Here is a 23,915-nt window from a genome sequence, read left to right as displayed (position 1 = left end):
AGGAGGAAGAATAAGAGAGGAGACATTAGACCGAGAGCTTCTCAGTACTTTTCTTTCTGGCTCATGGCTTCTCCCTCGCCCTGCTCCATCAAAGGTGTGCCGTGGTGGCTAATCGTGGTGCTGTTGTCCTGCTCGTCCACGCAGCTGTACAGAGAGGCTCTTCCTGGCCCTTAGCGCTGCAGTGTTTGTTGTGAGCATTAAGCCCTATGAATAACAGCTTTGATTTTGCTCTTTCCCCCTTTTCCTGAGGCAAAACATGTGTGCGCAGTGCAATGGCTATTACAATCAAAGTAATTAGATACCTTTTTCTTTTTAAGTGTAAAACTGCATATAGAATAAGAACATCATATGATTGATTTGTGTGTGTTTAGGAGTGGCTAAAACTGAACTTAGTGAGTATAGCTGTGAATACTGGGAAGTGTGTTGGGGGAACGACATCCTGGCAGACCCATGTTCAGACCCATTTCACCATCATGAAAACTGCTGGTATGTTTTTGGAGGTCTGGATTCATCAGATGCATCACAGTCACTGCTCGGGAGAAAGGCAAAGTCGAGGAAACACAACTTTCACTTAAAAAGGAAGTAGTGATCTTTTATGTGCTTTGAATCGAGGTATTGGACACCTGGAAGATCAAGATTACAGTCTTTAGTCTGCTATGAGGAGCTAAAATCAAAATAGGGGGAAAGCTTGATGGGTTCATGGTCCCTCGCCCTCCTGAGAGGATGCGTTTTGGACAGCTGGAGTTTTCTTAAACAGTAAAAGTTTCATGCAAAGCAGACCGTTATTACTCTTGACCAGCCAAGGTTTGAGCTGTATGAATAACTGGGGCCAAGTCACCTGAATCCTTGTTATTAGGATTTGTGAAGTGATAGCTGGCAGGAGTGGAGTTTTTTCATGATTTTTTTTTTCCTCTCCCAGGGCAAACCTTCTTTCACGCACTAGAGTGGAACTGTAGAGTGAAAAATGTCCTGATTTTAAGGTGGGATTTTAAACTTCCCTTTTTCCCAACTTGCTTAATTTAGGAAGAGTAAAAGTGGTGGTGGGAATTACAGGTGATCTTATGTTAATCACAGTCCCAAAATACCGTAGGTGTTTATGCAGTAGAAAGCTTTGGAAAATTTGGCAATATGCTGGTAAGCCAAGTGTGTAGTAGGCAGAAGAGTGACGGTTTGTCAGGCTGACCATGCTGTGCCTTAGGTGGTACGTTGTCAGGCGCCCTGTGCTGTATACATGTGGACACCGAAGTTGGTCCTAGGAAGGTGAAGATCAGGCCCCCGGCGTGACAGCATGAGCAAAAATTGTGTGGTTTCCCACAGGTGGAAGCTGTCATAAGGAGAAGGTTGAAAAGGAGCTGATCCCTCGGCCTTCCTGTATTAACAAGCATTTCAGAGTATTTTTGTTTGGTAGCAGCACGTTACTGACATATGGTGATTTATTTTTCTTAAATACAGGTACAATATTTAGAATAATACAGAAGCTGCCTGGTAGAGTCTACATTTGAATTCTGCATTTATTCTCTATATTTCAATAATATAGAAGCTGGTTTATAGCCTGTCTCAACTGAGTATAAGTGGTATTTTAAGATGCCGATAAGAATTATTTTTCTAGCCACATTGCAGAACAAGCACAGTGTTAAAATGCAAACTAATCTTACAGTTGTAGAAAAATGCATAGAATGCTTTTTATTTAAATCAATATATGCAGCACAGTATTGAAGGTGCAGTCATACTTTTGACCCTGCAGTTCAAGTAGATTGATTTAATATTATCAAAGTATTTATCAGGACAGTGGCTTTTCTCCATGTGCATTTTTTGCTCATTTTCATAATGAAACAGCATTTTCAGTGCAAAACTGATGCATTTCTTTTATGCACTCCTTCTATGCTAACCTCACATGTGCAAAAGGATAGCTCTGAAATACGTACTGTCCCACTGCTTTGCCTTTTCAGTGGTATTTGTCACATCTCCACTAACATTTATGAACAAAGACAGTTGACCTTTGCAGAGTGAATGGCTGGATGCATGTGTAATTAGGGAATTAATAGTAGTATGTCTCATTTACCTCAATTTGTAGAGTCATATTATTGAGTGCCTCTTTGAGCACCGATATAATAAATAAAAGTCAGAACTGCAGCAAGGTCATTTTTTTGACAGACCTGGTTGGCTCACTGCAAGAGAGACGCTTGGAGCAAAATAATGTTTATGTGGTGTGCGCTTTCTGGGGACTGGGAGCCAGGAGGGCTTGGCGAGCTCAGGTCTTCAACGTGTTTGCTGCATGTCCGCTGAGCAGACTCTCACGTGTGTCTCTGTTAACCTGTTCTTTTCAATCCTTGTGCAGTTTATTCTTTTCTTCTGTTTTCCCCTTAAAACGTGCACTTAAGAAATACTTGAAGCCTCGTGTGTCAGCAGGAGATCAGATTCGGGATGTGACACTGACACCACGCACAAGCAGCTCTCTCCGAGTCCTCTTCTTCCTCGCTCGTGCTGGCATGATACCAAAATCTGTTGTAGCTTTTGCCGTTTCAAAGGATGGGTTGAGCAGAGATTGGTAGACTGGAGAGAGGAGGAGAACAGAGAAGGGTCCCTCACTGCGGAAAGTAAACCCCTGGTTAAGTGAGAAGATTAGGATACTGCAGGCAGGAGCGGTGCAAGTGGTGCTACCTGACTGTGCTCTATGATTAACCTGGGGAACATCACCTGCAGGACTGGCCCTCTACCTGACCACGGATGAAAATACCAGTTAGTGCCAACTGTGGTAGTGGTTCAGGCAGCTCTGCAGGAACCAGGATGGCAGTTTGTTTCCACGAAGCCTCCAAGTAGATTTAATTTCTAATAACCTAAGCTGGATTTGAAATAAAAGCAGAGAAGTGAAGGCTTCAGTGATGACCCACTGCCCATGCCTGCCCTGGTTTTGCCCCGTGTCCACAGCCTGATGCTTAAGCACTACATAATACTAACAGAAATATTTTCTTATTTCTTTATTTAAAAAAAAATCCAGTGCTTTCTTTGAGATTTCCATGTGCGGGCTTCCCTGCTGGCTGGGCCGCCGCTGCAGGCAGACGCATGCTTCTTGCTGCAGCTTGGCTGACTGGCAGCGCTGATGCGTGAAGAAGAAAATCTTGACAATCTCAATTCCCTCTGGATTACGGCACAGAGGATGGCTTTATTGCTTACGGGGGAATAAAGGGAATCTGGAATATGGGGGCATCTGGAAACGTACTGAGACTCTTGGCATTTTAATTGTCAGTGAGTGTAAGAACAGCCACTTTGAAGAATATGAGGAGATAATGTGCTTTCTCTGCTTTTCCCACCTTTTAGGAGAAAGTTTGGTGCTTGTTAAAATACATTTACTTATGAAGTCTTCTGTTTTCAGGAAAAAAGCAAACTAGATATTTTCTTCCTTCTGCATCTTTTGCTCCCTTGTTCTCCCCCCGTTGGAGATGTAATTCAGAAAGCAAAACCGAATCTCGCTGATACATGAGCATCCCAGGAGAGCTGTCCACCATCAAGGTCAAGGGAGTCCTCTTTGAGGAGTTACGGTGCTTGGGGGATGGCGGCACTATTTCTGTGCCTAAGAATATGCTTGCATCTCTTCTCTTCTGCACTGTTTAGTGCTAGTTTTCCCCATCTTTGCAACTACTTCTGCAAGGTTTTCTGCACGAGCAAACCTGCGTGGCCAGTGGCTTAGACCTGTTACAGCTTTGAAAGTGGCCTTCACTGAAACCTGCGTATAGCTATCCCGTTCCAAGGCCGGCCGGACTGAATCTGCTTCATTTTCCTTTTCTGGTTGTGTGAGTGCTCTCGCCAGCGTGTTCACATTCGTTATGCATTAGGACAGCCCAGCGTAGGTTAATAGAGGTAGAGGAAATAATCAGGATGTAATAAAAGACAAAATGTCCAAAGCCACAGTGATAGCTTTTTTTTTCTTTTTTAGTGTAGGGGAGGGAGAAGATGACAGAAAGGAACATTATACAAACCTCCTTTTGCCATCAGCCCTCTTGAATAAAGAATGGCTGAAAGAGCTTTTCTGCAGCAAATGGTGTTTGTGTGCATTGGCTTGAATTAGATTTCAAGGCTTATTTGTAGGATTCAGCGTTTTTTATAACAGTTGAATGCAAAGAGGAAAGAAAGTGAGAGAAGTCAGATGTTTACCCATCTCTGCCTGAGCAGAGACTTTCTTTACCCTACTAGAAAAATAAATAAAGCTATTTTTAAATATATGGATATATCCATATTCCCCACTGAGGACCAGTAGGACTGAAAGTTTCTTCTGGCCCCATTTCTATTAATAATAGAGCTTTCCCATGAAGAAAATGAACACTGTAGAGGTTATAAAACTAATATCATCTATTGAAGAGGCGCCTAGATTCTGGGTGTGAGTAAAAGATGCTTGCAAGGTCGTGTGCTGCTCTTGCACGGCACATACAGCTGAGGCTAACGGAGCCTGTGACAGGTCCAATGCAAGGACCATGGCTCGTTGGGATTATGAGAGACTGGGGAAGTTTAGAAATAAATAAAAAAGCAGATGTGACGGCAGAGGCGTTAATCACTTGTATAGTGGACAGATATCAGGTGCAGTAGTAAAATCTCCTCTGTGGCATCTACTAGTGTGTATTGATGAGAAAGTCGCAAAGAAGTCGGTGCTCCCTCTCCTCAGCGTATTTCATACCTGTGCCTGTGGATATCTTCTCTCTCTGTTGTTGCAGTTTCAGAGAAGTCCACAAAATCACTCGCTGCTCCCTGGAGTCCTTAGGAGATTATCTCCTGTATAGATCCGACCACTAGGTAGGAGCGTTCCTGCTATTCTTCCTGCCTTACACAACACTAAATCGATGGAAAAGCAATTAGAAGAGATTGGGTAGCTTTTTAGTCTCCATTTTTTTCCCATCAGAAATTCTGCATGAGAAGAACCTTCACAGAGCTGTATTTTTTTTTTGGTAGGCCCTTGCTAACCTGAGACAGGCTCTTACCCCAGAATTTAGAGCGTTAAGGCTCCCCTCCATCTGTGTGTAAGATCTGTGCGATCCTGTAATAGGAGCCCAGTGTAGTCTCTCTTCAGGCTCAGGGAGATGGCAGAAGGTCAGTTTATGTTTTTAGAAGTTTGTTATACTTAACCATAGCAGGTAGAATTTCAGTCTGTGTTTCTAAATCGCAGCCTAAATTTTGTAAAGTTGGTGTCTTTAGCCCCGCTTGGCTTTCGTTGCACAAGTGTCTGCATCTCTAAGACTTCTTAAAAGCTACAGTTATGGCTTCCAATTTTAGGCTTAAACCAAAGATTTAATGTCTTTTTAAGGATCAGTGGGAGAAACTCAAAAGTTAAGAGTTGATTGATATATCAGATGTTGCTTGGTTTATATCACTTCTGTATGTCTGATCTTTATTTTTGCATTGCCTTTTCTCTGCCTCTCCAGGTGTCATCTTGACATGAGTATAGTCAAGTTTGGCACTAGGGAGTATATGAAACTTGCTGGCAAGGAAGGAGAAAGAAGAGACTGCAGCGTCCTTGTGTATCAAAATGCCTTGTAAAAGCTGCGAGTCAGAGTTCAGTCCTGTGAATAATTTTCATAAGCACTCAGTACAGACATCAAAAATAACATCTCTGCACACTGTGCAAATATATAAAGATATACAGCTTATGGTGCAGTTAACATTAGCAAAGATGATTGTTGTGTCTGAATAGTCGCGCAGGAAGGGTGCAAAGGTTTTCGAATGTCCTGCTCAGAAATGGCACTAATTCAGTAATATCCAAGCTATAAACCCTGTAAAATTCTTCCAAGCAGCCTGGTTAGTCCTGAGGGTGTTTGGGTTTTATTGTTGCACATGTAGTTTAATGAATAATGAGACCTTTAGGCAGCTGCCCAAATTCGGAAGGGCAGAGGGGAAAATGCTGCTAGACAGTCCTGCTGAGCTCGAACAGAGTAGCAGTGAAGGAGCAAGAGCTGAATGCACTCATGGCTGAAAGCAGTAAAGCAACTGCACTTGGGCTTGCTAATAGGCTTTTTGTCCAAACTGGAACCATCTCTTTTTAGGAAGTTATTTGTATTGGAAATCGGGCCATATCCAGGCTGGAGCAGGAAGGAAGAGAGGGATAGTTAGCTACCTAAAACGGGTATGCTCGGGGTGCAGAACGACTGATGGGGAAGAATTAGGTCGATTGGGAGGGCACTAAACTCCACAGGGAAGATTGCCATGTTCAGCGCCTTGCACCGCTGAAAATTTGGCATCATGCTGGGGCATCCTTGGAGCAGAGCTGAGGGAGCCCAAGAAGGTTCTTACCCTCTGCCCAGTGATGCCCTCTCATTTCATAAAGTGGCTGTCATGTTACTGTGCCTGCTTTGCTGAAAGGGATGTTGAAGCAGAAAAAAAGCGTAAACTTTTTTCCCCAGTGATACAGGTTGTCTATATTGAAATCAATTAAAAAAAAAAAATTTGTGACTTACTGTGACCTTTAAATCTTGTGTCTGCCTACATTCAAAGAGGTGTCTGCAACCAGCCATCGTGCGCTGTTCCTGAGGAAGCTTGGCAATCGGATGGAAAAGAAATCTCATTTTCCTTGGCTGATTCATAGGTCCCTAATGACAGGTTACATGTTAATACTTGTTTTCAGCAATTATCATGCAGTAGTGTTTTGACTGGGACCTGATAGCAAACGTGAGTGAGATGAGCTTCAGGCTAAGGCCTAATAGTGCAGCAGCGATACTTTATGTTTTCCTGTTTGAAAACAGTTCCCCCACAGTTGTCACCGTCGTTTTCTAAGGCTCTGGAAGAGAACAATGGTGATTGCTCTTTTCTTATTTTTCTTTTTTGCTGCATTTGCTCACGCTTTATATAGTGTCAGTTTTATTGCTTCTCCAGCATTACAATGATTATTACAATAGTGTATAAAGTATCAAACTTAGCTTGCAGCCTTACTGTGTGGGACCCATATACATGTGCAGTAAAGAGAGTCTCTGTCACGAAGCGTTAGCACTGTCTAGATATGTGAGACAGACTGGGAGAAGAAAAAGCAGGATTCGGTGATGTGCCCATGTTGCACAAAAGCTAGTTGCCGTTCTTTAAATGGCAAGGGACTTGTTTATTGGGCACAAAGTCCCAGCGTTAGGAAAGTTAATTGCTAACCTGCATTCTGAAGAGCTTAGCGCTTTAAAATAAACTGGTCTTGCACGTGACAGAGAAAGAAGTTCAAGCATCTAGATAGCAACCCTGATGGTGTCAGAAGTCTGCTTCATATTCGGGGTCAGTGTGAAAGTCCGTATTGTTTTAAATCCCACTGAACTTTAAAGGTTTGCTCTGCACCTTAAAGTCCCTACAGCAGCTGGGGTGGGGGGTTGTCCCTAGCAGAGGGAACTGAGTGAGAGCTTCCAGGCTAATAGATGCTTTTCTTAGGTCCTTCATTTTTGTAGTGCATTGAGTGCAGATGACCTGACAGAGAACCTTTAGGCAAAAGGTGAGAGGTAACTGAGGGCAACTGGTCATAAGAAAACACTGCTCTAGGAGAAATCACCAGATAGAAATTAACTTTTAACCTTAAGACACGTTAAAATTCCCTAGCTTAGAGCAATTTTTCCTTGATCTGAGTGGTCGTGTCTTGAGACTGCAGCTCTCAACACATTTTTTCCATCAAAAAGCATATGGGATTTTTGCAGTTTATTCAGTTGCATGTTTGTGGCCCTTGAGGTCGATAAAGTGAAGGCAGAGGAGCAATGCCCTGCCTTCCTTCTGAGCTTTTCTTCCTCATTTGCAATCATGCCACTCTCACCTTTCCTACTTGCTGAATAAGCCCCTGCTCCATCCAGCAAGTTGGAGGTGCAGTGCTCCATGTCTGCCTGGCAAGAGCCTGCACAGCTTCCGCATGAGATTTCTAGTTCGCTTGCAAGAGTTCCCTTGACAGAGCACCTTCTGCTGTTTTTGGTTGCGGTGCAAGGGCTGCAAACAAGTTAGGGAAAATCTCAAGAGTCCCTTTCAGGGGTGAGTGAGGTAGGTCCGTTGTAGCCTCAGAATGTCTCCTTGATGCTGCTCAAGGTCTCTCCAACTCCAGGGGTCCGGTTGCTGTTTCTCTATTCCTCGATCTAGGAAGCTGGGCAGTCCAGGGAAGGTAAAAACCTTGTGATGTGTTGGCATTCTTTAGCTGGAAAAAAAAGAGCCAGAAGTAGCCCTTGCCACCATCTTTAAGCTCAAAGAACAGTTGCACATAGGTACCGAATTAAAACAGAATGATGTTGACTGATGGCATTGCTCTTTTCTGTTCCTTTACAGCTCCTCTATGACAACCCAAAAGCCCGTCAAGAAGTAGAGTATCATTGGCGGGCATCAGGGTGTCCCCACATTGTGCACGTCCTGGACGTTTATGAGAACATACATCATGGGAAGAGATGCCTCCTCATTGTCATGGAATGGTATGGACCAGCAGCAGCCCCCTGCCAAGTGTTGCTCTTTGACGGGACGGAGGGAGGAGGGGGATTTGTTAGCTTAGATGTTAGATATGTGACTTCTCTCAGCAGCACAATTTTTGCTTGCATAGCAAACCTTTTGTTGTCTTTGCATAACTGGTAGGGAAATACGTAGCTGTTCCAGCCAGCTTGCGTGATGGAGGAGTGAGGAACCTTAACCATAAAATAATTTTTCCTTGTACCCCATGACAATTATCCTCCTGAAAGCACCAACTGTAATTAATACAGTCTTGAGACATGTGTCTCCCAGGTATGATGAACTTTGGTGGTGGCTGGCTTCCAGCTTCAAATGCACGTCCTACGATCTGACAGGATCTTTTTGCTGCTGTTTTGACCATAACTTTTCCTACTCTCTCTGTGATCTGTAATACCACAGTTACGGTGTCTTCTTCCTTGGAGACAAACTAATAATCCTTTTCGGGTTGTCTGTTTCCTTCTTTCTTTTTCTTCATCTCCAACCCTTAGACAAAACAAGCTTACTGTCAGCCTCCCTGTGCCAGCATATCTGACCTCCCGGTGTGTCATGTTCCTTGTGTCACTGTGTATTAAACCACAAGCGTTAAAACTCCTTGATCTTGTTTTGTTTTGTATTTGTTCCACATCAGCATGGCTTTGTGCATTGATTCAAACGGAGTATGATATTTAGGAGGCACTGGGATAGGAGGCAGGCTGTAATCTTTTCTAATCCATACTTGCAATGGTTTTGTGCAATTAAACAGATGCACAGTCAAGTGTTAATTTGGTGTTTTCTGCTCATCTAGGTTTATTTTCTATGTGTTCTTTGTTTCAGCATGGAGGGAGGAGAGCTGTTCAGCAGGATCCAGGAGAGAGGAGACCATGCTTTCACAGAGAGAGGTGAAAAAATCAAAGCTGAATATTAAAGTTTGCGAGACTGCTTCTTTCTTTCTCTGTGCCCTTGCTTAGTTCTCTTACAGGATTTTTTCTTTGGTTGGGTTTTGCTTTGTAGTTTTGTTTTTTTTTGTTAATTTTCTCTCTGACTCTCTATTAAACAGTGACTTCTAAAGGTTCCTGAAGATGAGGAGTTACCAGAATTGGCAAAGTTCAGGCATCATGTGGAAGGTTTAGAGGAAGGTTCCTCATACAAATCTGCTCAGTTGCTTCATTTCTGAGCCATCACAGCATCTGCTATTCTAGTCCCTGGTCTTCTGCCAGACCACCTCTAATGTTAGGAGCACAGCCCTGCTGTGATTTCTGTTCTGGCTGTCCCTCAAGCAGCATCACTGTGCAGAGCTATACTGTGAGGTGATTAATATAGTAAGCAAATCACATCTGATGGCACATCTCTTATTCAAGGGTTTTGAAGCACTGCTTGAAAGGAAGTGTTATTAGCCACACTGTAAACAAGCCTGCTCATCTGTAATAAGGACTATGTGCGTTTTTAAGGGCCTACTATGAGTCAGTGACAGAGCTTGCAATAGAGTAGCCTTGTCATTTTTATTTTCATTGCTATTTATTATTTTTAGAGTACCACAGATGTGCTTGACTGTGGTTCTCCTTGTCCATTCACAACAGACAAGAGCTTATTTCTGTCTGGGGTAAAAATGTTTGTGTTTGTAATGGACATCCTCACAAAATGATGAGAAGAGGAAAAATTTATACCTGAGCTTATAAATTACCACGACTGTTTTTTAAGCGTGGTACAGAGGCCAGGCTTTTTTTGACTCTGTGTTTCCTGCCCTATGATGAACCCTTTAAGTGGCATGCGAGATGCTTGGGGGAAAATGAGCATTTTCAGCCACATTCTTTGTTCCTCTCTTAAACACAAGACTCCAGACGGAAAATTGGTTCTGCGATAATTAGTGGTTCTACTTTGATATAAACATGGCTTTTCTGAATTAAATACCATTGTAAAATATTCTAAATACTTATTCAGAAAGCATTTGGGGGTTTAAAGACAAAAAATACACCTTCCTTTAGTTTCTGCGATCAATTAACCCTCTTCCCCTGCAATCCCCCAGATTCACTGACCATTTATACCTTGTCCACAACTTTCCATTAGGAGCTAGAGTCCTTGGCCTGGGCCAGGAAGGAAGAGATCATACAAGGCTTTATCTGAAGGAGATGAGTGTTTCTGCCTTCTGGTTATCCTGCGTGAGGTTGCCTAACTTCAGTCTCAGGCCTTGTGGAAAAAAATATCCGGGTTACAGTACAATAATTTCTGCTTTCCCTCTCGCTACTGCCCCTGAGTTTCTACCTGTGCAGAAAACAGAGAATCATGTTAAAGTTGCTAATTCTGTTTCCTTCTCAATGAAGATGTAATATAACGTTCTCTTGGTACAATGGAAATGCCACTGCTTCCTGCTCTGAAACAGCTCCCCATGTAACCGCAGTCTTCCAAACTTAGGAATACCACTCTTGCAACCTGTCAGCTCACCAACCGCTGCAATTTCCTTCTGGGCTATATGTTAACTTTTAGGAACATTGTTGCAAAGGCAGCAGTTTGGGCTTTGCAGAACAGAAGGGTTCTTTTGATTTCGTTTCTCATTAGGAAAAATTTTTAAAGGAATTGAGGAATGAAGATGGGACCTATCCTAAAATTAAGATTTCATAATGTTGCTCTGTCTTTAGAAAATCTGTTAGACCTATTGCCTCTGAACTAGAAGCTGAAAGTTAAACTTCTGTCCTGGACAACCAAAGACATGTCCTGGTTGTGGGTCCTTTCCCCACAGCCTTACGTGTTGCTTGCTTAGCTACTCTGCTCTTGATGCTTTTTTGGTGAGCAAATTAAAGCACAAATTTACAAGCTCATAAAAATCAGGAGTCTGAACTGTTCTGTTACTGTGCCTCCTCAGGAGGAGGGCTGAGCAGCCGGGGAATTGGGGGGTTTGGTTGCCTGCAAAACCAAAACACAGCTGTTAGGGCTAATTTTAGGTTTTCCAGCCTTGACGCTAACCCTGTATTCAGCAAGCTGTTTGTAAGTCATGAGCATTCCCAAGCGTGTCCCTGAGTTACAGTGGGAATGTTAATGTGACCTTTCTCTAAAATTGTATTTATAGAGGCCTCTGAAATAATGAGAGACATCGGAACAGCCATCCAGTATCTTCACTCAATGAACATTGCCCATAGAGATGTCAAGGTGAGACCTGAAGGCGTGTGGGCAGGGAGGAAAGAGTAGAAGGTGGAAAAATGAATGGGCAGCTCTTTTAAATAGAAATAGGAGTACAATCAGATAGTCAGTGTTCCTGTTCCTCTGCCAGTGTGAGAAGAGATCTGTTCACTCCCATCTAATCAAAGGTCAAAATATTCATGTGCGCAGTTGTGTATGGATTGTGGAAGAATCTAGGGGATAATCAGATGGTTAATTATGGAGATACTACCAATTCAAAATCCAGTTAATTAACACACAAATAAGCTTGCCTGAAGTAAACTAATTCTAGGTGCTATACCTCTATCTACAGTCCTTGCCAGTTATTAGTTTTCAGAATTATACTTGCCTAAAAAAAAGGTGGGGGAGGGAAATAGGAGAAACTCCATATATAGGAGGAGTAATACCAATTCCGTGCATCCGGTCCACGTTAATAGTATTTGTAAGTGTTTGGAAGACTAGGAAGATCCCAATTGTTGCCACATGGAACAGAGTGCTAGTATTAGTTAATGCTTGTCCCCAAGTCTTTTTGGAGAGGTTTGACAGGCTTTGTCGTATTAAATTTTATCTGTGGTCTGTAAAGTGCATGGCATGAACAAAGACAAGATAGCTGCTCCAAGTCATTTATAGCTTAGAGATATGGTACCATGCGACTACAAGTCTAAACAATTGCAGATTCCGGGGATGTCCAGTCATCCCTGTCTGTGTGTGCAGGAGTTTGTACTCTCTCTGTGCCACTTCTGGTTTTGGAGAGGCTTTATGAAGGAGTGTGGGGTAAGTGTGGAATTAACTCAGGTTTCAGGAGACAGAGGAGGGGGGACAGGATGGGGCTGTTGTCTGTCTTAGTTAATTTTGATGGAGTGGTGTCAGTTGCTCATAGAGGACTTGGTTGATGACTTCTCTTGTCCTTCAACTCAATTACTTGAATGCCATACAGAGTGCTGTCAGATCAGGTGGTGTAGATCAGACAGAATAATCCTAGTAAGTACAGGGAACTAAGGGAAGGCGGAATCCAGGAGCCCGGATTTGATACCCATTTGACCCGACAGGAGTCTTGTGATTTACTCCCGTAAATACCATGTTGAGAAGGATCTTGATCCTTGGTCTGCTGAGAGGGAACTTTCTGCGTGGTGTGATAGGGATGTGAGGGAAAGAAGAAGACCCAGACGCTGGTGGTGGTCCACACAAGCAGGAATGGTTTGACCTTACAGCTCCATAGAAAGACCTCTCTTCATTGTCATGTTTATGCTTTCTCTTGGTGGTCTTTCAGCCTGAAAACTTGCTTTACACATCTAAAGAGAAGGATACCGTACTCAAACTCACAGACTTCGGCTTTGCCAAAGAAACCACGGTACAAAATGCACTGCAGACCCCCTGTTACACTCCTTATTACGTGGGTGAGTTATCTAAGATGCATTTCTTCAGTGTCCAAGGCTGTTTTCCCTCCCTTATAATGGGCCTGCAGGAATGGATCGCAGATCTTCTCCTGTGGAGTTAACACAGAAAAGGGACTCTGCAGAATTTTAAATGGGATTCAACCCAACCCAGACCTAGGCGGTTCCAGTACAGTTGAGTGCTCTTGCTTTCTTCCTTGGTTGCAGAGGAAACTGCTTTAACAGTGGAAGAGAATGAGAAGCAATGAGAGAGGACGTGTTGCTTCTGATTGCACTGAAGTAATCCTGATGTATCCTCTGTGGATGATGCAGTAAAACCCATAATTTGAACTAAGCTTCATAACATTTGGGTGTTTTCTTGCAAAACTTGCCTTAGCTTGACTAATGCAATAAAAGAGAACAGGGAGAGTACTCCCCCAACTGTAAAGCTTACTAAAGCTGACAAATGGAGGAATTGGCAATAAAAGACCAAAGTGACTTAAACACAGCTGAAATTTTGCCTGAATTTTGTCCAAAGACAGAGAACTATGTAATGAGAGCCACATTACACTGTCCTTTGTGCACTGTAAGAGTATATGCCTTTTGGTCTTTGAGTTGATAGTCATTCACCATATGGTATGACCAATGCTGTCAGCACTTGGAATTTATTTGGAAGAAAAAGGGCTTAATGTTTTATAAGAGTGAGTTCCCTTCTGCTATGTAGGTGATTTATTGCTTTTTATAATGAAAGATACTTGGTAACGGATGGTTATATTGATAGCAATGTTGTTTTCCTGATGCTTCTTTCCCTGTGGTATTTTTTTTTTAAATGATGGAATTAGTGATGAAATTTTAAGGAATTTATGCATATATATTTTTATGCCTTTATATTCCTATACAAACAGGCTGACATTTCCCTTCTCAACACCTTTTTGTAAACAAGCATGATTGCTCATATGCTTAGAGAATCATTTTCCTTACGAAGTCAACTCACTGCCAGTTCACCTGCCCCAGGAAAAAACCAATCTTTCTAAATGCATCTGTGTATAATTTTTTTACTTAATAAAGAATACAGTGCTCTGGAGGGGCTAACTGTAGTTGCTGGAGCCAAACATACTCCACCTAGGTACTGTTCAGTATTTTTTCCCAGCTCTAGTAGGTCCTTTCTGTTCTGATTTCTGCAACATATGCTCCTGTCACGTTTAGTGCCGTGTCTCCCTGTACACATTTAGCTATAGCTCCTTCTGTTTTCTTGCAGTCTTAGTACTCCCTTGAGCAGAGAGATGCTAAGGTGAAGACTTGGGCATTTTGCCAGCTCCATTCCTCATCTTTAAAGCTACCAAGTTGTACTTAGGAACTTGTCAAAGAAAATACCACCCAGTTCCAGCAATCAGTGGCATTTTTTGATGCCTTCACTATCTGTTGTTTTAGTATGCTGCTTCTTACAATGTGATGGAGACGAAAGGAAATATCTGGTACACTGTTAACTTCTGGTTTTCTCTCTTCCTCAGCCCCAGAAGTCCTTGGTCCTGAGAAGTATGATAAATCATGTGACATGTGGTCTTTGGGGGTCATCACATATATTCTGTAAGTATTTGAAAAGAGGCCAGATGAACAGAAAAAGGAAAAATCCTCTATGCCCCCTTTCATTGCTGTAATAGCAACTCTTTTATTAAATTTACACTTATAATGAATTAGTCACTAGGATCGTGCAAAGTGCAGAAAAATATAAGCTTGTATGGGACTTCCTGGGAGGAGAAAGGCCTTTCCTACTTATAACATCTTTTTTTTTTTGTACACTTCTCTTATAGCCTGTGTGGGTTCCCTCCATTCTACTCAAACACCGGACAAGCCATTTCTCCAGGAATGAAGAGAAGAATTCGGATGGGGCAATATGGATTTCCCAATCCAGAATGGGCTGAAGTATCAGAAGAAGGTACCGAGTGCTGTGTCTCTGTTGAGTTTTTCCACAGTGTGCTGCAATGGAGAAGGCTTACATAAGACTGTTTCTAAAAACCTGTCTTATTTTTTGTTTCCCTTTTTGAAATTTAAATTAATTTTTTTGTAAGGTGATACAGAGATGGACTGGGAACTCAAATATTAGCCAGCAGCCTAAGTGCTACAGGAAGTAAATGAGTACTGAAAACTTTCTTTCAAATTGCAGCTAGTGCTAGTGAAAGACCCAGATTAAACCCTCTGCGAACAAAAGTCTTTAATCCCCAGAAAGGAGACTGCCAGGGCAGCTACAGTGGAAGCTGAGTCGGAAGAAAGGCAAACTCTGTCTTCAGAACTCACTCAGTCTTTGCCCTCTTTGGTGACACAGCTAGCAAGGGGGTGGGAACTGTTCATGCTATGTTTTTGTCATGTGGAAACTTGCCAGACAGCACTTAAATAAAGGTCAACAATTTATCAATTTATTTTGTGCAAGTCATTGACAAAAACTGCTGCTGTTCAGCTGTGACCTGGATGTATTCAAAGCAGTGTCCTGAAGGTGGATGCTTGTGTTTCCCTGTTACTCTGATTGTGTTATAAACTGGAAGTCTCACCTGATAATTATCTTACAGAGAAAGGTCAGCAATCCCAAGCATATGTTTTTTTCTAACAAGCCCTTTATACTGCTAGAAATGTGTTAACACCTTGTTATTGTCTATTGTTGAGCAACAACAAATTATCATTGGATAATGCTATGATCTGTGGCATTGTAGCCCCTCATCGGATCTCATGGCTGGGTGTACAACATAGACTACTGCACGTTAAGAAGAAAAATGTTATATTTAGGGGTTTCTGGCTTAGTATTCTGTCTGCTTTGGGTCTTGTTCATATTACAGCAGTTATTAAAATGCTAGAGGAGCATTCACTTGGAAAATTTTTAGGGTCCCTTTATGTTTGCCCGAGTGAAGATAGGTGCTCTCTACCTTTGAATCTGTTTAGGTTAGCTAGCTGTGTGCACTGTTCTAGGCTGATCAGACAGCTTCTGTCGTCAGGCTCTTTTTGTCCTCCCTTGTTCTGTTCCGTCCTGGTTTTCTTTTCCTCTCCCTAATCATTTCTTCATTGCCTCATCTATGGAGACTTCCACTAAATTCCCCAGCAGCTTCCTCTAATCATCTTAAAAGGTTCTGTCCTTGGTTTTCTTCTGTTTCCTCTTATATCATAGATTCTGGGTAATCTCTACTATAAACCTCCTTTAAAACATATCTCATCAAACTAAAGTCTCAACCTGTACCTCTGACAGCTCCTTACAAGCCTGTAGTCATCTCACATTCAGTGTTGCTAAAACAAAACTCTTATTCAGAAGTTTTTCTAGGTCCCCCTCAGCAAGTTATGCTTAAGTCTTTCTGAATAACATCCCTTAGATGTAGTGTTTCCTGTCCGTCCATGTGGCTGAAACTCTTGTCCAAGCTCTCATTATCTCATATCTCAGTCACTTAGTACTCATTTCCTTGGCTTTGGCAGATACATGTTCACAGAAAGCTGCTGCAAAGACTGTTTATGCAATCCATTTCTTTGACTGTCATCCTTTTAGTGGCCTCTCTGTTGTCAAAGAGAAGTTTCTTGTCCTTGTTTTCAAGGCTTGTGCCAGTTTTTGTCTTCTGTCATTTCTCAAAACATCAGCTCATGCATTCATTCAGCCCATACTGTCAGGCTTGTTGCTATCATTTGGACAGGCAACTTTCTGTTGCTGTGTTTCTCTTTTTCTCAAGCTTTTGCTCTCGGAACAGTGGTCTTGTGATATAAGCAGCGTAGATAGAATCCCTAATCCTTTGTCTTTCCTTCCTACTTCTTTCCTTTTGGATGTTTTCATGTTCTGCCTCTTTAAACATAATAACCTCCCACGCTGTACATGGCTTCTTAACATGGGAACAGCAATAGGTAGGTGTTTTGAGTTCTGCAAAATTATCTTTCTTCATTCAGCAGGTCTTTGTGTTCTCAAGGTTATTTGGGAACACAGTAGTAGACTACAACATGCCATGTTGGTCCTGTTTTTCAGCCAAGCAGCTGATTCGCCATTTACTGAAGACTGACCCAACAGAGAGGATGACAGTCTCTCAGTTTATGAATCACCCTTGGATTAACGTGAGTTTCATATAGTTTTTTACAAGGGAGAAATATATGAATTCTTACATGCAGAACTTAGTGTAGCTGCACATAGCACAGCAGATTTCTGTTAATTTCTGATTTCTGTTAATAATGTAATTAAGTTAGTATGCCCTCCACAAAGGGACATGTGTCTGCAAAACCAAAATTCTTCCTGGTGTTACCAGAGGACACACAAAGAGAGACACCCACAGTATCATCCTTGCAAGCAAAAGCCAAATATAACTGTACCTTCTCTGAGCAGGCAGTCACTGTTGACTGCAGCACACACACGTGTTACTCCCTTTAGAAAAGTAAAAATAAACCATGCTTACTTCATCAATGTAGGAGTTAGAGAGAGCTATTATTAGTGGTCTCAGGCACCACTGTGCATATCTGTGCTGTGTGAATACAGAGTCTCATGCTTAGTGGGTATTCTCAACCGTGGCAAAGTTCAGAAGCGCCTATGGAAGCAGCAAGGCTTTCGGCTTAGTGCCCTATGAGAGATGGCCAGATAAGGTTGTCCAGAGTGTATGGTCCCAGTTCAAGTTTCATTCTATGATTTGGTTTGGTTTTCTTTTCCTTACGAACTATTTTAGGAAAAAAAGACCCTGTTTCATAATAGAACATTCGTTATTTCTAACAGGAGACAAGAATCCCAGGTGTTTTCAGGGTCAGTTGAGTGCAGGAGGTTTCAGGGTATCATCTCTGCTCTGCAGATGTCACTCAGAATAATAGCTTATATTTCTCACGTACTTCTCACGTTTGTGCCTAAAAGGAGGCCAGTCTTGTTTCTCACTGCCCAAATAAACATCAGCCAAGAACGAAATCACTTGTACTGTAGAATGCCCTTTTCTCCTGTAGTGCTTTTTCTGTGCTGATCCTCAGAGGAAGGAGCAAAACCAGGGACATAACTAATAGTCAGCGTTTCTATGATGTCTGTTGCTTGAGCACCTCAGAACCCTCAGAAACGCGCTGAAACGTAGCTGTATAACATCCTGGTGAAACAGATAGATATCTCCATTTAGAATCGTGGAAGCTGAAAATCTAAGTTTACAAAGAATCTCTAAAATTGGAACAGAACCTGGATAATTTCTCCAAGTGTTTTAAAACAAAAATGTAATCACTGATCAGAATACATACCCACAGCATAACTGTTTGAAGACCAAGAAGGATGTGTTTCAAGAGTCAGCAGGCGATGAATTTTACAGAACGAGTGCCTAATAGCTAAGGGTGCTACCACCTACAGCCATGCCTGTTACTGGAAATACACATACAACCAGTTAATAAAGAAGAGATTAGAGACAAAGTCTATAGACTATGCTGCACTGAAGAGCCAAGCTAGCATACTATAACTGGAAAAATGCTCTAGGAGCGGTAGATTGGCATTTTTTCTTTTGAACCTGTTATTCCCATGAGGCATAGGGAAGGAGAGGGAAAGATCAATATGGTAAATGTTTGTGTTCTTCCTTTTCTTTTCCCAAACCAGTAAGTGAGAAGGTGAATGGGGAGATGTCTGTCACGAGCAGCAGAGGAGGGTCTTTGAGTTTCTCCTCCTTTTCTTTTTCTTTTTTAATTGGGTGGATGGCAAAAGTACTGTGGCATATGCAAAATTTTTCATTTTAGGTGGAGCACATAATCCTCTAGTCAGCTTGGAAGTAAGATTCATTCAACAAGAAGCAACTGACAGCAGGCAGGAGGGCACCCTCAATGCTTGCTCAGGAGCACTACAAAAGCTGGTCTATGCTGCTATTTTCCATTTTCCTCTTCCCACCTGTACTTTTCCAGAGGATACAGGAGCCATGGTTTCTGCTGCTCCTTCTGTAACCACTGCAGAACTAGATACAGTGGTACTGTGAGCTCAGTGGAGTATAAGCACTGCTTCAAATGCAATGCTTAATTTACAGTCGCATATACAGGTATCTCCTTAGACTTTGTTCACATGCAGCTGCCTCTGATATGGAATGCCACCACACAAGACAGCAAATTTGGAAAGAAAGCATAAGGAAGATAGACTATCCAAATAAAATTATGGTTTGGGTTATGGACTGGGAAAAAATATCATTATTCTTGCTGAATTCAGCTAAGGAGCTGTGCTTTGGCCTTTAGAAATCGTACTTTATTCTAATTAAAAATCTCTACAGGTCTTTTGTGATAGGTGAGCATAGATCTCAATTTTATGTCTTAGGTGGAAGAGCACCTCAAGCAATGCATTGTCTTCTGAACTGTGCCAGGATACTGAGTCCTTACTCTGAATAATAGTGTCATTTCCCCTTTTTGGCACATTTATGATCTCATGAAATGGTAATGTCAGATAATGTGTGTGTAGAAGAATATCTCTCCTAGTACAAATGCTAGAAGAAAAAGGTCAAATTAACAATTTTAAAATGATGATTAATGAGTAATGAAATGATGGTTAAAAATACAAAATGGACATGAAAATATATACAACATGGAGCTGTTGGTTGGACTGGAAGGGAACAGAGTAAAGGAACTCAACACTCCCTCCTTTTCTTTACACACATTTTTGTTGTATGGGCTCTGTAGGATAGCTCTGTGTATTACCTTGTGGGGTGCTTGAAAGCACGAATAATGGGGGCCGATGAAAGACTTTAGATAAGTTTTATGCCCACCGTGCACCTGGAGGAGTAAGCAGTCACTTCCTAAAGGTGTTTTCGCAGAACACTTTTTTTTGTGCTTTATCCTTTTCCCCAGAGATCCATGGCAGTGCCACCAACTCCTCTTCATACTGCCCGGGTACTGCAGGAGGATAAAGACCACTGGGATGAAGTTAAGGTGAGTCAGTCGCAGTTCAGGTTTCTTTGAGTCAAGTCTGATGAGACAATAGAGGGGCTGTCTCTCTTTGGATACCTATTCCCTTGGAAATTATGGCTATTTTAAGTGCAAGCATGTTAAACAAAGGAAGCTTCAGTCCTGGTTAGGACAGTAGTGCATATGATAACTTTATATAGAGGAAGAATGATATCTGAGCCTCTTCTGACAGCTTTACAGCTATGCAGAATATCGACAAATAAAATGGTCATGATTAAAGGTGTTAATGATACTACCTGATGAACCACTCTATGCAGCCATGTAAGAGAAGGGGCCAGTGTGAGGGAGTTTGGAGACTATCATGCTAAAGTGAAGGATATGATGAAAATGTAGGGGGTCAGAGTGGGAGGGCTAGGCTGCGTTTGGCTTTTCTAATCTGTTCTTGTATTATAAAAGAACATTAAACAACATTAGCCCTGTCTTGCTGTGACAGTTGCAGGAGGAAGAAAAGGGGGAAAAATGTATCTGTCTTTCCCTTAATCTAGCCAGGTGCCTCACCTACTGTTTGTACTGATGACAGTTGAATTCTTCCTGCAAAGTGAAACTCTAGGGCAGACTGCAAGTCATTTGCAAGCTGTAATTCTTTCCTGCTGGCCTTCATCAGGTCGGCATATTTTTTATAATTAATTCTGAATTTTCTGCACTTATAATGCTTGGCATGTTGATAATTGCAACTTTCCTGTAATGTATTCTACTGATTACTGATTTCATTTAAGTTACTGATGTGTAGTGTCAGCCATTAAACTACATTATGGCTAAAAAAGAACCAAACACAAAAGGACCTGGACAACATTTGCCTCTCAAGTCAAAGGGATCATAAAGATATTTTCACTTAGCCATCTTCATTTCAAAGTTTCTGAGAACTGTTTATGTTTGTGCTTTGTGTAGATTCCAGAGATACTCCCTTGGGGCATTGGCATTCCAGTAATATTTAATCTCTGTTTCCTTTCCTGGACTAATCTTTTAGAATATCTAAATTCTTAGACATTCACTTAAGCAGATTTTTGCTCCTAAACTTACTAAAAGTTTAAGATTTGCCTGCACTTGATCGTAAATTCAAAATAAGGAGGAGTGTGAATTTGAAGTGCATACTTTTAAATAACTTTGTGTGGACTCTTTATTCTAGTTCCTGCTAACCTACTTTGGTAACAGAGCAAGGGAAGCAGCACTCTGACTGCTGTAAGAGGCCCAGATTCAGTAGCAGCCAGGAAGAAATGCCAGGCACAGGGACAGGGTGGAATTTAGGCCATCTGAGTGTGGTCCTGGGTGCTCACATGTGACGTGCTGCGTGAATAGCCCTTCCTGAATGAGTCCGTGAGTAGAACGAAGCCTTTAGTCATAGTCCGGTGCAACAGAAAGGGCTCAGCTATTTCTGGTTGTAGCGTAACAGAGGGTTGCATTCTGTACATTCATCTCGTGGCAGTAATATGGAGTGGCTGTGTTGTCTGTGCCTCGGGGTGTTCAATAAATTGCTTTCTTGGTTTCAGGAGGAGATGACCAGTGCTTTGGCTACCATGAGGGTGGACTATGATCAGGTGAAAATTAAAGACTTGAAAACATCCAACAACCGCCTCCTGAACAAACGCCGGAAGAAGCAAAAGCAGGCAGGCACCTCTTCTGCAGCCCCAGGGTGCAATAACCAATGAGAAGAGAAGCCAAGGACCTGTGGGTGGAGGGTAAAAGTTAAAAGGAGCAATTTAAAATGAGTTTGATCGACTCAGTCCATACAACAAAGGTCGTGGCACTGAGACAGTGAGAAAGCTATCCTGCAAAAAGGGGGCATTGTGAAAGATTACATTTTTATGACTTGAATCGGGGCTTTGCTTTTAAAGGTTAATTTATATGACATGATTCTGTTGCATATTGCTAGGAAAGATACAGCAATACCAGAAATGTCTGTGTTTTGGCTTTAACTGTATTGGAGGAGCGGAAAGAACAGGAGGCAGTCTCAGCTTATTAATGCACTGAGGCTTTAACAGGCATCTACAAGAGTGACTTCTGCAACTGTTTTAAGCTTGGGAGTGGAAAAAATGCCAAGTGTTCTGCTAGGAGGGTCTTAGGAGCTTAGATGTGAGCACCAAGTAAGGAGGAAGGAAATGTCATTGCTCTTTACAAAAAGAGCACAGGTGCAGCTCTACTTTGGATGCATCTGGTTAGCATTTCATGCTAGAATTGGTAAGAATAGTCAATATTTCCAAACTTATCTCCTGTAGTTACAGAATATCACCTAAACAGTGAACAACTGTTATTGCTGCTGTAGGGAAAAAATCCATGCATTTGCATTTTCATAAAGTCTTCCTGTAGTCTTATGTGAAGAACTGGTCGGTCATAGTTTCTCATTTAATAACTTCTTCATTTTCTAAACTGTAACCATTATGTTATATCTCTGCCACTGTCAGATCCCTCCCTTGTAACATTTTTAATTTAAACAGTACTTTAGGTAAAGAGTTTTAATTAGGATATAATTAGTCAGAAGTACCCTGCAGAGAATATTGCTGTTCCTCTTGGATCCACAACCTTTAGGGCGTGCAACTGGACATGTAGTTGTTTACCAGAGACTACTCTTGAAGAGAGACTTCTGAAATTCAGGAAGAAATGGCAAGTGCATGTCCTGTGAATAGGCCCCACTGTCTGGCAGCATCCCTCCTGGTAATTACCTCCAGATCCTGTGCCTGAGGTGTGCTGCTCGTAGCAAATTTCGGGGGGCTGGGGCATTTGTTTCTTGGGGGGCGGCAAGGGGAGGGTTATTATATTGTTTGCTGTGTTTAGACGGTGTTTCTGGATCCGAAGAATTCTGCCATCTAAGGGGAGATCGTCTACAAGGATATCCATTTTTTCCTCTTCTAATTCAAGCATCTGTTTTACAGTATCCTGGCCACGGTTTGCTAACTTGTTTTACTTTGTGATCAAAATATTTCCTCTTGCTGTGTGTTTTGTTTTGTTTTTTTAAATTGAGGTGAAGCAAATATTTGTGAAAGTATTACGAGAGTCTGGGATGAAAATTAAGTGCTCCGAGTGGTGCAGATAAAAACTTTTGTGGTAGGCACACCAAGTGCTGATGGGTTAAGAGGCTCAGAAGAATGTTAAAAAGGAAAACAAGGCTCCAGAAAGGATCCAAATCTTCTAAGCTGCCTGGAGACTCTGAAAGCCGCATTGAGCTTGTTACTTCCACCAAAGATCTACCTGAGGCTTTGGACTTTGTCTGATCCCATCTTTGGACCTTGTCTGGTCTCATCTTCAAAGCAGTGGACAAGGCCTCCATTCCTCTTTATAAACTAGTCCTAGGATTTTATAAACTGATTTTAATAAATCATGTTTCAGCATTCCTTCCTCCTGTCATCCCTGTTGGGGTTGAGATGCTGCAGAGTTGTCTTGCTTTGCAAGGTACATCTGTGTTCAAGGTGATGGGGAAGAGGAGAAGGAAAGTTTTTAATGATGTTCACGCTCAAAGGCTGCCCAACTTTGACTTTTTTTCTTTTTTAAGTTCTCAAGGGTTTGTATATAGATCTCAGTCGCTGCAAAGATAAATTATTTCATGTTTTCATCTAGATATATCTATTATTATAGTGTCAGAATATATTGATTTTTTTTAATATCGTGTTATTCCTCTGAGCTATGCAAATATTACTCACCAGCTGTAAATAAAATATAACAAACAGCTGTGACTTGTCCAGGCTGCAGTGATAGGGATTAGACCTAGATCCAAGTCCCAGTCCCTTCATCCAAATTTTGGAAGGCACTACGTACATCATTCCTGCATTCCCGTCTCTATAACCCCGGGTTTCTTTCCTGTCTTCAGCTGGGCTGCCATCAGCCAGGGTTTGCGCAGGGGCTGTGTTTCCCGTGACACAAAAGCTGGTGCCTTCTCATCAGCTCAGCGTGGGGCTTTGCAGCACGTGCCCGGGCCAGGATTGTTTTCCATGGAGAACTGCAGAGCACATCTGGGCCTCACTCATGGCTGGGGGTTCTAGCTTTTACCGCGCTGCAGCTGGAAGCTGGAGGGACGGGCCGACGCACGTAGGCACGGCACCTCCAGGTCCCAGCCCCCGTATGGTAGGACGCTCCCGTCGCGTTAAATTC

At 42.1% G+C, this 23,915-nt stretch overlaps 1 protein-coding gene across 5 annotated transcripts in view; it reads left to right on the top strand.

Moving 5' to 3' along the window:
- Positions 1–23,495, top strand: part of MAPKAPK3 (MAPK activated protein kinase 3) — a 51,644-nt gene extending 28,149 nt beyond the window's left edge. For all 5 annotated transcript variants that reach the window (XM_026106637.2, XM_064518628.1, XM_064518629.1 and 2 more), the window contains exons 3-11: positions 8,257–8,396; positions 9,241–9,305; positions 11,468–11,547; positions 12,827–12,953; positions 14,441–14,516; positions 14,741–14,865; positions 16,918–17,003; positions 19,719–19,799; positions 21,323–23,495. In XM_026106637.2, coding sequence (XP_025962422.2) covers positions 8,257–8,396; positions 9,241–9,305; positions 11,468–11,547; positions 12,827–12,953; positions 14,441–14,516; positions 14,741–14,865; positions 16,918–17,003; positions 19,719–19,799; positions 21,323–21,481 — 939 coding nt within the window. In that variant the 3' untranslated portion in view covers positions 21,482–23,495. The remainder of the gene's footprint in view (positions 1–8,256; positions 8,397–9,240; positions 9,306–11,467; positions 11,548–12,826; positions 12,954–14,440; positions 14,517–14,740; positions 14,866–16,917; positions 17,004–19,718; positions 19,800–21,322) is intronic.
- Positions 23,496–23,915: the final 420 nt, after the last annotated feature.

The sequence above is a fragment of the Dromaius novaehollandiae genome, chromosome 12 (assembly GCF_036370855.1).
Source record: "Dromaius novaehollandiae isolate bDroNov1 chromosome 12, bDroNov1.hap1, whole genome shotgun sequence".
NCBI classification, from domain to species: Eukaryota; Metazoa; Chordata; class Aves; order Casuariiformes; family Dromaiidae; genus Dromaius; species Dromaius novaehollandiae.
This window is presented reverse-complemented; position numbering and strand designations above follow the sequence as displayed.